We start from the raw sequence: 17,449 nt of genomic DNA, 5'->3' as shown, positions 1-17,449 counted from the left end.
AAGATGGAAAATAGGCAAGGAGTTATTGTGAGAGGGAAAGAGAGAGAAAAAAAGAAAAAATTATATATAAATTAAATTAAATTATAAATAAATAAATAAATAAATAAATAGGGATGGAGTAAGAAGGGGCATTAATGGAAGTTAGAGAAATCAATGATTTTCTCTAACTTCTGTTAATGCCCCAATTCCCCTTCTTTCCCCATCCCTATTTATTTATCTTTATTATATATTTTTTTTCTTTTCTCTCTCTTTCCCTCTCACAATAACTCCTTGCCTGTTCGCCATCTTTCTCTAGTGCTCTCCTCCCCCTTTCTTTCTTCCAAGGCCTTCCGTCCTATGATACTCCCCCTTCTCTAGCCTTGTATCCCTTTTGCCAATCAATTTCCCTGCTCTTAGCTTCATCCCTCCCCCTCCTGTCTTCTCCTATCATTTTGGATCTCCCCATCCCCTCCCCCCACTTTCAAATCTCTTACTATCTCCTTTTTCCATTAGTCCTGACGAAGGGTGTCAGCTTGAAACGTCGACTGTGCTTCTTCCTAGAGATGCTGCCTGGCCTGCTGTGTTCCAAAAGCATTTTGTGTGTGTTGTTTGAATTTCCAGCATCTGCAGATTTCCTTGTGTTTGTGTTCATGTTGATTAATATTTTGTTCTGAAAGTTTCTACTGGAGGTGGGAAATAGAAATATAAGAACCTGTATTCATTTGTATTTGATTATTGTATTTTGTAAAAGCTATGTTAGTCAGTAAAGTTGTACTATGTATGGATTCTGAAGTTCATTACATTAAACATTTTGTTTTCATTGTTGCAGAGAATTGAAGTCCTTCGCAATAGTTTTAGACAGCAGCTTGCTAATGCAATAGCAAAGATCAATGCTGAATGCACAGTTAGTATTATTGAATCTCTTCATATTTACCTTTAAGTTTGTCAAAAAGGATGCTCGATATGATCAGCATCCTAGAATATGTATTTTTAAATGTGCTTCATTCATGAATGTTCTGATATTTTTCTTTGTTGTTTATGCTGATATATTTTTAATGTATAAATTTCCTTATTGAATGTTTTATTTAATTCTTAATTGTTTTTACTTTAGTGGCCTGGTGAAGGCCACTATTGGCACACAACATTATAAATTGCAACCATTAAGTCAATTAACATAGTACTTGGAACAGCAGAGCTTTGGACACACCATTCATCCCACAATGTTGTGCCAGTCTAGATGCCAGTTTACACTAAGTGTTCTCCTGTGTATAAGAACATAAGAAATAGGAGCAGGAGTAAGCCATCTGGCCCATTGAGCCTGCTCTGCCATTCAATAAGATCATTGCTGATCTGGCCATGGACATCTCCACCTACCTGCCTTTTCCCCATAACCCTTCATTCCCCTACTATGCAAAAATCTATCCAACCTTGTCTCAAATATATTTACTGAGGTAGCCTCCACTGCTTCGTTGGGCAGAGAATTCCACAGATTCACCACTCTCTGGAAAAAGCAGTTCCTCCTCATCTCTGTCCTAAATCTAATCTCCTAACTCTAATCTCCCAAATCTTGAGGCTATGTCCCCTAGTTCTAGTCTCACCTACCAGTGGAACCAACTTTCCTGCCTCTATCTTAACTATCCCTTTCATAATTTGATATGTTTCTATAAGCTCTCCTCTCATTCTTCGGAATTCCAGCAAGTACAGTCCCAGGCAACTCAATTTCTCCTCATGGTCTAACCCCCTCATATCTGGAATTAACTTGGTGAACCTCCTCTGCACCACCTCCAAAGTCAGTATATCCTTTCTCAAGTAAGGAAACCAGAACTGCATGCAATACTCCAGGTGCTGCCTCAAAAGTAACCTGTACAGTTGCATCATAACCTCTCTGCTCGTAAATTCAATCCCTCTAGCAATGAAGGCCAACATTTCATTTGCCTTCTTAATAGCCTGTTGCATCTACAAACCAACCTTTTGTGATTCCCATTTCCCTCTACACATCAGCATGTTACAATTTGTTACCATTTAAATAATAATCTTCTCTTTCATGTTTCCTTCCAAAGTAGATGACTTCACGTTTACCAACATCCATATAATCCATATCCCATCATTCCCTTCATTTTGATGTCCATATAAAAGCCTCTTAAACTACACCAAACTGCCTGCTTCCATTACACCTGTAACCCATTCCAGGCATCAACTACTCTTTGTGTGTAGAAAAAAATTGACCCTCACTTCACCTTTAAATCTCCACTCAGCCTAAAAAGGCATGCCCTCTGGTATTTGATGTTACTGCCCTGAAGAAAAGTTTTTGAGTCTCCACACTATCAATGCCTCCCATAATTTTAAAAACCTTGATCAAGTCTCCCCTTAGTCTCCAATACTCTAGTGAGAACAACCCACGTGTGTCCAACCTTTCCTCATTCCCTCTAATCCAGGCAATATCCAGGAAAACCTCTTCTACACCCTCGCCACAGTCTCCACATCATTTGTAAAATGGGGTGACCAGAACTGCATGCAATACTCCAGGTAAGGTTTGATTGAAGTTTTAAATAGCTGCTGCAGGACTTCCTTACTTCTATATTCAACATCCCTCTGCCAATGAAGGCAAACATTCCTTGTCCTTTCTTTATAACTCATCCAACATGAATAGCCACCTTCAGTGAATCATGGATTTGGACCCCAGGATGCTTCTCCTTTACAATGCTATTAAAGGACCTAAATCAAATTGTATACTTTCTTGACCTCCCAAAGTGCAACCACTCGCTCTATCTGCCATTTCTCTGCTCATGTCTGCAATTAAACCAATTTACTTACATTTATTTATTTTTATTCAGAAATACAGCACAGAGCAGGCCCTTCTGGCCCAATGAGACACACCGCCCAGCAACCTACCTATTCACAGCCTAATCACAGGATAATTTTCAATGACCAATTAACCTACTAATCAGTATGTCTTTGGACTGTGGGAGGAAACCAGAGCACCTGGAGGAAACCCACATGCTCACAGGAAGGATGTACAAACTTCTTACAGAGGACACTGGAATTGAGCTCTGAACTCGAATGTCTCAAGCTGTAATAGTGTTGTGCTAACTGCTATGCTACTGTGCCACCTTTGATAATACTTTGTACTGTCCACAATTCAACTAATCTTAGTGTCATCTGCAAATTTGCAAATCCACCTATCTACATATGCATCCAAATCATTGATTAATATAAAAAGCAACAGCGGTCCTGGCACTGACCCTTGCAGAACTCCACTGGTCACAGACCTCCATTCCAAATATCAACCTTATACGTCTATTCTCTGCCTTCTATGGGCAAGTCCATTCTGAAGCCAAACTTGCAATTCACCCTGTATCCCATGTATCTTTATCTTCTGGATCAACCTACCATGAGTGACCTTATCAATGCTTTACTAAAGTCCATGTGAAAAATGTCTACAGCCTGACCTTCATATGCTCCTTTGACACCTTCTCAAAAATTCATTCAAGTTTGTATGACATGGTCTGACTCATACAAAGCCATGCTGGCTGTCCTAAGCAGCCCATACCTTTCCAAATGTGCATGAATCATATCTCTCAGTATCCTCTCCAACAACTTCTCCATCACTGACATATGGCTCACTGGCATATAATTAGTGCAGCACCTAACATTTGGCCAGATTAAACTTCATCTGTTATCTCTCCACTTATATTTGCAACTAATTTATATTTTGCTGTATCCTTTGATAATCTTCTACACTCTCCATAATGCCAGTAATTTTTGTATCATCTGAGAATCTACTAACTCACCCATCTACATCTTCATCCAGATCATTTAGAGTCAGTGGCCACTTTACTGGCTTCACCTGTTCACCTCGATAATGCAAATAGCTAATCAACCAATTATGTGGAAGCAACTCAATGCATAAAAGTATACAGACTTAGACGAGAGGTTCATTTTTTGTTCAAGCCAAACATTGGAACGGGGAGGAAATGTGATATATGTGACTTTGACCATGGAATGATTGTTGGTGCCTTTTGGGGTTATTTGAGTATCTCAGAAACTGTTGATCTCCTGGAATTTTCCCACACAACAGTGGAAACACCTTGTTAATGACAGAGGTCAGAGGAGAATAGCTAAGCTATTATATACAATACCATGCAAAAGTCTTAGGTATCCTTATTTTTTAAAATATATTGTTATAGATTCCACAGTGTTCAGATCTCATCGAGGCTTTCTGGGATTACATAGAGACATGGAAGCAAGCAAGAAAGCCAAAGTCTGCAGAAGAACCGTGGCAAGTTTTCCAAGATGCTTGGAACAGCTGATATTCTTATACTGCATGACAGTTTACTTAAGAGAACTGATGCAGTTTTAAAGGCAAAGGACAGTCACGCCAAATATGTTTACTTCTTACTGCTCTTTATAGTAATTCTTTTGATATTTAGAAACTTTTCATTATTTTTTGACAGTTTCACTTTTCAGAATATTTTTACTTGTGCCTAAGACTGTATATCCCTACATGTCACCACGAGGCATAGACCTCCAGACAGAATAGGAGCCTTTGACCACTACTCTCTGTGTTCAATGAGCAAACCAATTCTAAATCCAGCAGCATGACACTATGAATGACATTTTATTCTTCTAGAGGAGACTACCATGAGGGACCTTGTCAATCACCTCACTAAAATGTAGACAACAAACACAGCTCTTCTTTCATCAATTATCTTCATCTTCTCAATCTAGTAAGTAAAATGTGACTATCCTCCCCAATCCCACAAAGCCATGCCAACTGTCTCTATGAGGCCATAATTCTCCTAATGCTCCAAAGTTGTACCCCTAAGTTTACTCTCCAATAGCTTTCCTACAACTGATGTGAGTTTCCAGGAATGTCATATTTTCTTCTTGAATACTGGCGCAACATTAGCTATTTACCAGTCTCCCAAGACCTCATCTGTGGCAATAGAGGTCACTTAGATCTTGGTCATGTCCCCAGCAATCTCATGTCCTGCCTTTGGGGACATATCCACTTTAATATTGTTTAAGAGACCTAACACTTCATCCTCCTTTATCTTGAAATTCCCTAGCACATTAGCACGCTCCACACTGATATCACTATCCCCCACATCCTTCTCCTTGGTAAGTACCAATGCAAAGTACTCAGTTAGAATCTTGCCTCCAGGCACATGGTCCTTCTTTTATCCTAGAGTGATCCTACCCTACCTTTAGTTATCCTCTTGCTCTTGATATATGTACAGAATGCCTTGGGATTCTCTTTAATCTTACTTGGCATCTTCTTATTCAGCTAATTAGTTATCTTCCATATAGAATAATGCTTGGAAGGAGCACTGAAAGTAGCAAGAATAGAGAATATATCCTGGAGTATGTACTTTAATATTCATCACCTGAAGTTGCTTGGTAGCAACCTTCACTGACTCAACAGTCCACTTTCTGAAGGAAATATCTGCCATGTTGTGCCTGGGACAGGAAATGAGCGAACTGGTACAAGCTTCTTCTCAGTGCTGAACCAAATGGAGATAGAAAGTTTTATGCCTTTTCACACTATATTACTCATGGTTCCCCTAATTACCTCTTTTCTTGCTTTATAATCCTTAAGGGCTCTATTTGACTTTCCCTCCCTAAAACTTACACAGGTCAAATGTAAGGGGAAACTATACCATGTGTGACAGGACCCTTAGGAGAATTGATGTAGAGAGGGATTTTGGGGTGGGGAGGGCAAATCCATTGCTCCCTGGCATGAACCCAAAGGCAATACAAGTAGATAAGATAGTAAAGAAGGTACACAGAATGTTTGGCTTCATCAGCTGGGGTGTTGAATATAATAGAAAGTCATGTTGCAGCTGTCTAAAACTTTGGTTTGGATACATTTGTAAAAGAGTGGCCCCAAGAAAATCCATTTGCCACCAATATTGTTGATGCTTTCCGAGGGAAGTCAGTAAAGTTTCTTATAGCGTATACCCATTTGCTTGAGAAGAACACCTGCAGTCAACAGGGCTAAAACTTTTCTGCAATGTCTTAATCTTGTTTCATAGTTCCATGCTGGGTGGTCCATCTAGTTTTTTTCCTTTAGAATCTGTGGATTTAGAGTCTCATGTAAACTGCATGGATAAAGTCAAATATTTCTTCTTCAATGGATTTTAGTAAACCTATTGAGTTTTTATGATAGAGGATAGTTTCAGAATCAAAATTACTGTTTGTTTTGATGTAACACAAGTATTCTCTCAACACCAAATTCCTCCCTTCTAATGAGCATTTTAATCTTTCACTGTTGGATCTTAAATTTCACAGCCCTCTGGCCTACTACCAGTTCTTGTCACTTTGTCTATATGCTTTACTCTTTGTTTTAACATTATCCTTGACTTCCTTTGTTAACCATAAATTGCACTACTTTCTGATGGAATTCTATTTCTTAATTGGGATATGTTCCTGATGAATAATATGGACTGGCTATTTGAATATTTGCCACTGTTCATTTACCAACCTGTCTCTTTGCTTATTTTCCCAGTAATTTTCAGCCAATTTCAGCTTCACAGCATTACAATCACAATTTGGTAAGCGGGGATTTCCTTGCCATATTTGATCTCATAAAATGAAACTTCATGGGGTCTGGAGTCACCACAAAGGGTATCCAGAGCGACATTGCCAAATTGTTGTTTACAGGAGCTTGTGTGTAAGTTGTCTGTTGTGTTAGCTACAAACCCCATTTCCAGAAAAGTTGGGATATTTTCCAAAATGCAATAAAAACAAAAATCTGTGATATGTTAATTCACGTGAACCTTTATTTAACTGACAAAAGTACAAAGAAAAGATTTTCAATAGTTTTACTGACCAACTTAATTGTATTTTGTAAATATACACAAACTTAGAATTTGATGGCTGCAACACACTCAACAAAAGTTGGGACAGAGTTAAAATAAGATTGAAAAGTGCACAGAATATTCAAGTAACACCGGTTTGGAAGACTCCACATTAAGCAGGCTAATTGGTAGCAGGTGAGGTATCATGACTGGGTATAAAAGTAGCGTCCATCAAAGGCTCAGTCTTTGCAAGCAAGGATGGGTCGTGGCTCACCCCTTTTTGCCAAAATTCATGAGAGAATTGTTAGTCAGTTCAAAAGTAACATTTCCCAACGCAACATTGCAGAGAATTTAGGTCTTTCAACACCTACAGTGCATAATATTGTGAAAAGATTCAGAGAATTCAGAGACATCTCAGTGCGTAAAGGGCAAGGTCGGAAACCACTGTTGAATGCTTGTGATCTTCGAGCCCTCAGGCGGCACTGCCCAAGAAACCATCATGCTACTGTGACAATTATAGCCACCTGGGCTCGGGAGTACTTCGGAAAACCATTGTCACTTAACACAGTCCGTCGCTGCATCCAGAAATGCAACTTGAAACTGTATTACGCAAGGAGGAAGCCATACATCAACTCTATGCAGAAACGCCGGCGAGCTCTCTGGGCCCGAGCTCATCTCAGATGGACTGAAAGACTGTGGAACCATGTGCTGTGGTCAGATGAGTCCACATTTCAGCTAGTTTTCGGAAAAAATAGGCGTCGAGTTCTCCGTGCCAAAGATGAAAACGACCGTCCTGATTGTTATCAGCGAAAGGTGCAAAAGCCAGCATCTGTGATGGTATGGGGGTGCATCAGTGCCCATGGCATGGGTGAGTTGCATGTATGTGAAGGTACCATTGACTCTGAGGTGTATATTAGGATTTTAGAGAGACATATGTTGCCATGAAGGCGACGTCTCTTCCCGGGACATCCATGCTTATTTCAGCAGGACAATGCCAGACCACATTCTGCACGGGCTACAACAGCGTGGCTTTGTAGACACAGAGTGTGTGTGCTTGACTGGCCTGCTGCCAGTCCAGATCGATCTCCTATTGAAAATGTATGGCGCATCATGAAGAGGAGAATCAGACAATGGAGACCACGGACTGTTGAGCAGCTGAAGTCTTATATCAAGCAAGAATGGACAAAATTTCTAATTGCAAATCTACTACAATTAGTATCCTCAGTTCCAAAATGATTAAAAAAGTATTATTAAAAGGAAAGGTGATGTAACACAATGGTAAACATGACTCTGTCCCAACCTTTGTTGAGTGTGTTGCAGCCATCAAATTCTAAATTTGTGTATATTTACAAAATACAATTAAGTTGGTCGGTAAAACTATTGAAAATCTTTTCTTTGTACTTTTGTCAGTTAAATAAAGGTTCACGTGAATTAACATATCACAGATTTTTGTTTTTATTGCATTTTGGAAAATATCCCAACTTTTCTGGAAATGGGGTTTGTACATTGCCACAATGTTATAGTGTAATTATTAGCTGTAATAAATGGAAAGGATGTAAAGAAAGAGATTTGAAAGGAGCTGTCTAAATACAATTCCACTCTTTTTCTCATTTGCCTGTGTTCCGGAGAAAATATTGATAATTTGCTCTTTCTTTAATCTGCTTTTAAAGATTCAGTGGATTCAATGAACAATTTCAGTATAGAGTTTGTCATGTTACAGAACTTTGCTTAGGCAAAGTATGTCTTTTTCATTCATTTTCTAGTTGTGATCAAAATATGCATTATTGTGTTCACAGAAATATTGTACAGAACTGAATAAAAAGAATAAGATAACTCATGAAGACAGCATCACAACCTTAAGTGCTCTCAAACAAAAAGATTTACTTATTTCATCATTAAAAGGAAGATTAGAAGAGTATGAGAATTCAAGACAAACTGATATGGTAAGTGCATTATTTTAACTATTCTAAATTTCAGCTATCAAAGTACCATCAAGTTTGGGATTCCCAGAGGAACAAAGACTCCCAATTTGTAGGCTGTTCTGTGATGCAGACATCTCCACTGGGTTAATGTCAAATCCATTGGGCAATGTACCTGATGCAAAAACATTTCACTTGAAAGGGATGGCAACATGAGAAATGGGTATTAGGTAATTTAATTCATTTCAATTAAATGTTATATTGTGGACCGAAGGGCCTGTAATGTGCTTTAGATTTTCTGTGATCTTTTAACTGTTTTTGGTGCTTTGTGTTATTTTTCCTGTTTCACTTCCTACTTGGTAAATTGGTTTGCCATTGTCAAATGTACCAAAGTACACTAAAAAAAAACTTGACTTGTGTGCTGTTCATACACATTAAATCATTGTAACAGTTCATTTAGGTAGTACAAGATGAAATAATAATAGAATGTAGAATAAAGTATTCCAATTACAGAGAAATGCAGGTAGACAATAAAGTGCAAGGTCATAACAAGTTAGACTGTAAGGTTAAGGGTCCATCTTATTGTATGACCATCTTTTCACTGCAGGATAAAAAGTGTTCTTAAGCCTGGTGGCATGTGCTCTTTGGGAGGGTGAGAAGGGAGAATGTCCAGGGTGATTGGGATCGATGATTAATTATAATTTTTACATTTTCTTGGTGATTAAGTTATTTATAATGCTAACTGAACATTTTTGAACATTTCTAAAAGCATTTCAGAAGTGTTTAGTGATAGCACTGTTCCCCCATACCTCCGTAGCTCATTATCAATTAGTGTGTCATTAGTCATGGGGGAATTTTAATGCTGTATCTGCTATTTTTAATTCCTTATTTTGGATGGTGGCTCTTAGGAATTAATATTGATGCCAGTCTCAGAGACTGGGTTCCATCCAGGCATGATAAGACCAAGTTAGATGAACATGTTGTATTCATAGAAATACGCCCACCTGGACAAGCCGGCAAGCACTGTGAGGGTCATGTTTTTTAACTTCTCCAGTGCGTTTAACACCATCCACCCTGCTCTGCTGGGTGAGAAGCTGACAGTGATGAAGGTGGATGCTTCCCTGGTGTCATGGATTATTGATTACCTGACTGGCAGACCACAGTACGTGCGCTTGCAACACCGTGTATCAGACAGAGTGGTCAGCAGCACTGGGGCTCCACAGGGGACTGTCCTGTCTCCCTTTCTCTTCACCACCTACACCTCGGACTTCAACTACTGCACAGAGTCTTGCCATCTTCAGAAGTTTTCTGATGACTCTGCCATAGTTGGATGCATCAGCAAGGGAGATGAGACTGAGTACAGGGCTACGGTGGGAAACTTTATCACATGGTGCAAGCAGAATTATCTGCAGCTTAATGTGAAAAAGACTAAGGAGTTGGTGGTGGACCTGAGGAGGGCTAAGGCAGCGGTGACCCCTGTTTCCATCCAAGGGGTCAGTGTGGACATGGTGGAGGATTACAAATACCTGGGAATATGAATTGACAATAAACTGGACTGGTCAAAGAACACTGAGGCTGTCTACAAGAAGGGTCAGAGCCGTCTCTATTTCCTGAGGAGACTGAGGTCCTTTAACATCTGCCGGAAGATGCTGAGGATGTTCTATGAGGTTGTGGTGGCCAGTGCTATCATGTTTGCTGTTGTGTGCTAGGGCAGCAGGCTGAGAGTAGCAGACACCAACAGAATCAACAAACTCATTCATAAGGCCAGTGATGTTGTGGGGGTGGAACTGGACTCTCTGACGGTGGTGTCTGAAAAGAGGATGCTGTCCAAGTTGCATGCCATCTTGGACAATGTCTCCCATCCACTCCATAATGTACTGGTTAGGCACAGGAGTTCATTCAGCCAGAGACTCATTCCACCGAGATGTAACACTGAGCGCCATAGGAAGTCATTCCTGCCTGTGGCCATCAAACTTTACAACTCCTCCCTCGGAGTGTCAGACACCCTGAGCCAATAGGCTGGTCCTGGACTTATTTCCACTTGGCATGATTAACTTATTTTTATTTAATTATTTATGGTTTTATATTGCTATATTTCTACACTATTCTTGGTCGGTGCGGCTGTAACGAAACCCAATTTCCCTCGGGATCAATAAAGTATGTCTGTCTGTCTGTCTGTCTGAAAGGAAGAGACAAACTAGTCCATCAACGTTGCCTCACATCATTGTGGCTAAATACTACCTCCATACTTCCATCTTCTACCATGTATGCAATCTTTTACGAGGCAAACCAAAGGGGGAAAAACAAGACTAATAAAAGAACAAAATACTTTGTAAATTTACCCATTGGCCCTTCAGGTAATCAAAAGCACTGCAGAAGATCAAGGGTTATCTCTGTATATTGCATTCACTTTCTCAGTTGGAAACTAACTCACTTCCTTGGAAGAGATGCAGTGAATCAACTCATCCTGTACCATTCAAAGTTCTAAAATTGTTATTGAGGCCAGTACTAAAGACTCATCTACAATTGGGGAAGGACAAAGATAATGGGCAAGTAACAGGTGGGTGTGTAACCTTTAAGATAGCATAATGCATCCACTCTACGTGCTGCTCATAGAAAGATTTCAGATTCTCAGTACTATCCATGATGTTTCTTTTCAGCTTTTGACTGTCACAGGCCACTGAATCTCAGAAATTAGTGGGATTATTGCTGCTTTGGGACACTTTGAGTACATCATTAAATTTTTTCTTCATTTAGCCTTAGTGCAAGGGTTGTTGGTCTGGGAGAGGACAATGATGTTGGTTCTCTTATCCTTCTGGTGAGTATGGAAGATTTTACAGAAACATCGCTGGTATTCACTTCCCAGTGCCTAGTGGTGTGTACTGTAGTTAGTTCAAAAGCAAGACCAAAATCAAAGTAAAATTTATTATCAAAGTAAATGTATGTTATCATATACTACCTTCAGATCCATTTTCTTGTAGGTATTTGTAGAAAAGTAAATGAATACAATAGAATTTTCAAAAAACTTTACATAAACAAAGACCTACAAAAAACAAACCATGTGTAAAAAAAGACAAATCATGCAAATAAATTTAAAAAAAATACTGAGAACATGAGTTATAGAGTTCTTGAAAGTGAGTTTGTACGTTGTAAAATCAGTTCAGAGTTGTCATGAGTGAAGTTATTCTGGTCAATTCTGGAGCCTGATGGTCGTAAGGTGTTAACTTTTCTGATCCTGAATTGTCCTGGAATGGAATTTGGCAGTCAGAAGCATAGTAAAGAACAGTGATCACTGCTGCCCAGTAAGTCATAGAATTTGTACTAGGTCAAGGCATTGAAATTCAAATATCCTTTTCTTCAATTGACCAAGATAGTGACTTTTATCATTAATATCTTCCTGTGCCAATAGATGGCTCCTGAGTCATAAGAAGTGATCCACAATATCCAGGGTCCTACTTCTCAGAAGATAATGTGGGTCATCAGTAGAAGGTTAATAGGGACATTTTTACTTTGGGAAGTTGTATGTGTCCTGTCATATGAATTGGTGAGAGTTGACTGTTGTTGCAGCTTGGCCTGCCAGCACTCATAGTTTAATTATAGAGGTCGAGATGACTTTGATAGGTTAAATAGTTTCCAATTATTTCTGTAGATTAACTCCATTACCATAGGAAGCATGTGGGAATTGAGATGCAAAGTTGCAACAAGATGATTTCAAGAAGTATTGGATCAATGACTCTTTTGACACTTCCTTTAACTGTGATTTCTTCAGATGTTTAGTAGCATAGCTTGTATGTCATGCCTTTGCAAATACTAAATGAAGGTGATTTTCCGTAATAAGTGAATTTGAGGATGATGTTCCACAGTCCTTCAAGACCGATAAATTTGAAGTCTATAGTTATGTCAATAAAGGCTATATTAGATGGCGCAACTTATGGCTCTTGCTTGGAGTTATCAAACAGTGAACATCAAGTCAGCTATGCTACTGAATGACAGTACTCACACTACATTTCAGTGAACAACTGTGGGCATTGTGAGAAATGACTTAGAACATTGGCAATGATTATTCCTCTAGCAGACAGAGGATGAAACTCTCAATACCTACTCCAGTCAAACTTGTTTCCTTTCTTGATGGCAGTCACAAATACAGCATCTTTGAGATCCTTCATTATATTTTAATAGGTTTGTAATTACTTACTGTGACACAAAAGAAAACAATTCAACCCATCAGGTCCAAGCCAGCTCCAAGTAGAGCAATCCCATTCCTACTCTCCTTATTTTCCCTCTAGCCCTTTAATTTATTTTACTTCACATGCCCATCAATTCCTTTTTTCATTCTTTTTGCTACATACATGCTTGAAGGAGTAATTTAGAGCAGCTGATTAACTTCATAGCCCATCTTTGGGAGGCAAGAGGAAACCTGAGCACCTTAAAAAAAATCAACATGGTCACATAGAAAATATGAAAATTCCACAGTGGTGAATTTCTCTATAAACTTGAACTTTAGAAGATACAGTATTTCTGCAGGATCTTTGAGCTGTTAGATCCCCAGGTGAAGATTTCAAATGTTAAGCTGTCATGGTTAAGGCTCTTTGTGCGGAGCACACTTTAAATATGATGAGGATTTCTGACTCCATCACCCTTTCAGAAAATGTGTTCCGAACCAAGATCAGTCACAGAATGAAAACCTTTTGTCTTAACTCTGCTGATCTTTCAGCTAATGAACTTAAATTGTTGTTCACTGGTTTTTATCCTCTGTGTTAGTGAAGTAGATCACTCTGGTTAACCTCTGTACACCTCTTGTAATTTTATATATCTTAGTTAAATCTCTCTGAGTCATTTGTTCTCCCCAAAAGAATAAATACAATCTCATTCTGCCACATAGAACTTGCATACATCATCAAATTCACTTGTCTCACCAACTGAAGTACATAGAACAGAACAGCACAGGAACAGGCCTTTCAGCTGACAGCAACCCACAGCCTCATAACCTTTGTGACGTCGTTTACTGTTCACAACCCTCCATTAAAAGAAGCAGACCAACTGTCCTTATTAAACTGTGCCACTTTGTAAATGCTTGTGTACACATATAACAACCCTCTGAATTATTTCCAAATGTTCGTGCATCACCAATATTAGCCTAATGTGCTTGGAATTACTTAGCATTTCCCTTCATCCCTTTTTAGACAATGGTACCACAAATAAGAATCTTCTCGTCTTTCCTTACAACACTGAAGGATGCATTTCTTGGACTGTGTTAATCATTGATGAGGAATGACAAATTTCACTGATGCTTTGATGCACATATGATGAATAAAGCTAATCTTTCTTTTTCTTCCTTTTGTTAAGTGCATACATAACAACTTCTACATGATCTTCTACCAACTATTCCTCAAGTGCCTACCACTGGTCTAACATTAATTTACCTTTACATTGCTGATTTAAATTCACTTTTGATAAATCATAACTCAGCTTAACAAAATTGAGCTTACATCCAATTTGGAGTTTCTAACAGAATTATAGTCATATAGAACAGAAACAAGCCCTTCAGCACAATGTGTCCAAGCTGGCAATTGGGAACAGATCACCAATATAGTCAGTAATTGGCCATAACTTTCCATGTCATGGAGTTTGAGATGCTATTTTAATACTTCTTTACTCCTGTTGTAGGAGTGCCTGCCTCCATCACTCCATTATTTCAATCACCCTCAGAATAAAATAATTCTTCCTAAAAATATCCTACACATAAATCTAAGCCTTCTGTTTATGAACATTTCTGCTAATGAGGAAAAATTCTCACCATCTACTCTATCTATGCTATCATTATTTTTTGTACCACAATTGCATATCCTCTCAACCTTTGTCATTCCGAAGAAAATAAATCCAGTCTTTCCTTAAAGCTCAAACACACTATTTCAAGGCAATAATTGAATTGACTTTATTACTTACATCCTTCAAATACATGAGGAGTAAGAACCTTTACGTTACGTCTCTGTTCAAATGTGCAATTATAGTAATTTACAATAAATATTATAAACAACAGGACAGTCAATATAACACAGAAATACAGTTGTGTCAGCATGAATTAAGCAGTCTGATGGCCTGGTGGAAGAAGCTGTCCTGGACCCTGCTAGTCCTGGCTTTTATGCTGAGGGACCGTTTCCCGGATGGTAACAGCTGGATCAGTTTGTGGTTGGGGTGACTCGGGTCTCCAAAGATCCTTTGGGCCCTTTTTACACACCTGTCTTTGTAAATGTCCTGTGTAGTGGGAAGTTCACATCTACAGATGCGCTGGGCTGTCCACACCACTCTCTGCAGTCTTCCGATTAAGGGAAGTTCAGTTCCCATACCAGGCAGTGATGCAGCCAGTCAGGATACTCTCAATCATGCCCCTATAGAAAGTTCTTAGAATTTGGGGGGCCATACCAAACTTCTTCAACCATCTGAGGTGAAAGAGGTGCTGTTGTGCCACATACACACAGCCAGTATGTACAGACCACGTGAGATCCTCGGTGATGTTCATGCTGAGAAACTTAAAGCTGTTCACCCTCTCAACCCCAGATGCACTGATGCCTATAGGGGTTAGCCTGTCTCTATTACTCCTGTAGTCCACAACCAGCTCCTTTGTTTTAGCGACGTTGAGGGAGAGGTTGTTTTCTTGACACCACTGTTTCAGGGTGATGACTTCTCCTCTGTAGGCTGCCTTATTATTATTTGAGATTAGGCACATCGGTGTAGTGTCGTCAGCAAATTTAATTAGTAGATTGGAGCTGTGGGTGGCAACACAGTCATGTGTATACAGAGAGTAAAGGAGGGGGCCTAGGACACAGCCCTGAGGGACACCTGTTTTGAGGGTCAGAGGGGCAAAAGTGAGGAAGCCCACTTTTACCACTAATAATATTGTGGTAAATATCCTCTGCACCCCAACAGTGCAATGATATCTTCATTTAGTGTGGTGACCAGAACTGCACACTACATCAAAAGCGCAAGTAATATGCAGCTTGTATAGTTGTACCATAATCTCTCAGATACTGGATTCTAAACCCTGGCTAATAAAGGGATTCATTCCTTCTGCTCACTTAACCATCCTGTTTACCTGTGCAGTTGCCTTCAGGGATCCTTGCACATGATCACAATTCCTCTAATGTTCTTCCTGGGTCCTTGTGTATATCGAGCTTTGTTAATTCTCCTAAAACGCATCGCTGGACACTTTTCAGGATTAAATTTAAATTGCCACTTCTCAGTCAATTTCATCTGCTCATCAACATGATTCTGGAGGCAAAGATTACTCTCCAATCTAACAACAAACATTAATCTTGAAGTCATTTGCAAACTTACAAATCATGTTGTTGGTCATTCTTTCCAGTAAATACACAAATTCAAACTGAATATACCCTTAAAATGCTATCCAACCACTACAGTTTCCACTTGCCCAGCATCATATCCTAAAAGCTTTCTATGTGCTGAGCATAGATCTTCAATTGATTATATTTCCAAAAGTATGCTTCTTTGATACCATTTCCACTTGGTCATTAATTGAGACCATCCAAGTGGAAAGGATATAAAATAGATAGTTGGAAACCTCTATTATTACAGCTTTAGAAATATGCCTATATATGTGCTCTGTTAGCTCCCTATTGGGAACATTATTATTACAATTTAAGCAATGTTATACCCTTTTGTTGCTAATTCAGCCCATATGACTTCCGTGTTGATTTTTTTTCAATCCTTCTCATTGGCATATTCCTTTCTTGAACAATGATACTGTGCCCCTCCTATTTTAATTCCTGATCCATTTAATCTAAAATCCTAGTATCAGGAATATTGAATGGCCAATTCAACTCATTGTTAAGTCTTGTTACAATAATAACCACTATTTGCTGCTCTTACATCTATCTAGGCCCCTAGATCACTATCCTTATTGCCTTAGAATCCTTGTATTGAACCATAACAATAAGCACTGTCAAATGTGTTTGTTTCCTTTACCAAGCATTTTTTTGCCAGTCTTTGGCTTCCAATCTCACTTCTTTGCTTTCTCAATTAATTTCCTAAATTATAAACATGAGATTCTGCAGATGCTGGAAATCCAGAGTAACACACACAAAATGCTGGAAAAATTCAACAGGTCAAGCAGCATTTGTGGAGACGAATAAAGAGTTAACATTTTGGACTAAGGCTCTTAAGACTGGAAAGGAAGTGTGAAGAAGGGAGACATCTACAGTATGTGTTTTATCTTTTTGATCCTCCTTGGACCCAGACCCTGCAACCAAATACTGAATCCATGAATTTCTTGCCATAGCTGTACTTTCCTGCTGCACCATTCTACTGTTTCAAATCCCATTATTTCACAATCTCATTTTAACTCTTTATACCTGGCTTTAAGAAACAAAGACTTCTCTGGAAGCCTCTTGTTTCCATTGTTCAGTGATTTCATTTCTATTTTGCTCCATTATCTGAACTCCAATCAAATTGATTCTTTCTTGTACATCTGAAACTTCCAATCTTCACTACCATTTTAATAATGACAGAACTTTCTGCCACTAAATGGACAGTTGTGTTCATGATGTAGTCTTCTTTGCACTAGAAGAATTAAACACAAGTTGTCCAAGTGCATTTCTTAACATTGTTGTTCTGTACTTAATTTTGTTTCTGACTCTGCTGTTTCAACACTTCAGTTCCTAATCCCATCAGTTCTTATTTACAAGAGGCTTGAAAAATCTTCTTTATTGTCTTTTAGTCTGAAACTGACTAGTC

At 38.9% G+C, this 17,449-nt stretch overlaps 1 protein-coding gene across 1 annotated transcript in view; it reads left to right on the top strand.

Annotated features, from left to right (window-relative positions):
- c8h10orf67 (chromosome 8 C10orf67 homolog) overlaps positions 1-17,449 on the top strand; it is a 159,981-nt gene that overhangs the window by 20,692 nt on the left and 121,840 nt on the right. The window contains exons 4-6 of the mRNA XM_073052952.1: positions 809-883; positions 8,576-8,726; positions 9,607-9,638. Coding sequence (XP_072909053.1) covers positions 809-883; positions 8,576-8,726; positions 9,607-9,638 — 258 coding nt within the window. The remainder of the gene's footprint in view (positions 1-808; positions 884-8,575; positions 8,727-9,606; positions 9,639-17,449) is intronic.

Source organism: Hemitrygon akajei, chromosome 8 (assembly GCF_048418815.1).
Source record: "Hemitrygon akajei chromosome 8, sHemAka1.3, whole genome shotgun sequence".
NCBI classification, from domain to species: Eukaryota; Metazoa; Chordata; class Chondrichthyes; order Myliobatiformes; family Dasyatidae; genus Hemitrygon; species Hemitrygon akajei.
This window is presented reverse-complemented; position numbering and strand designations above follow the sequence as displayed.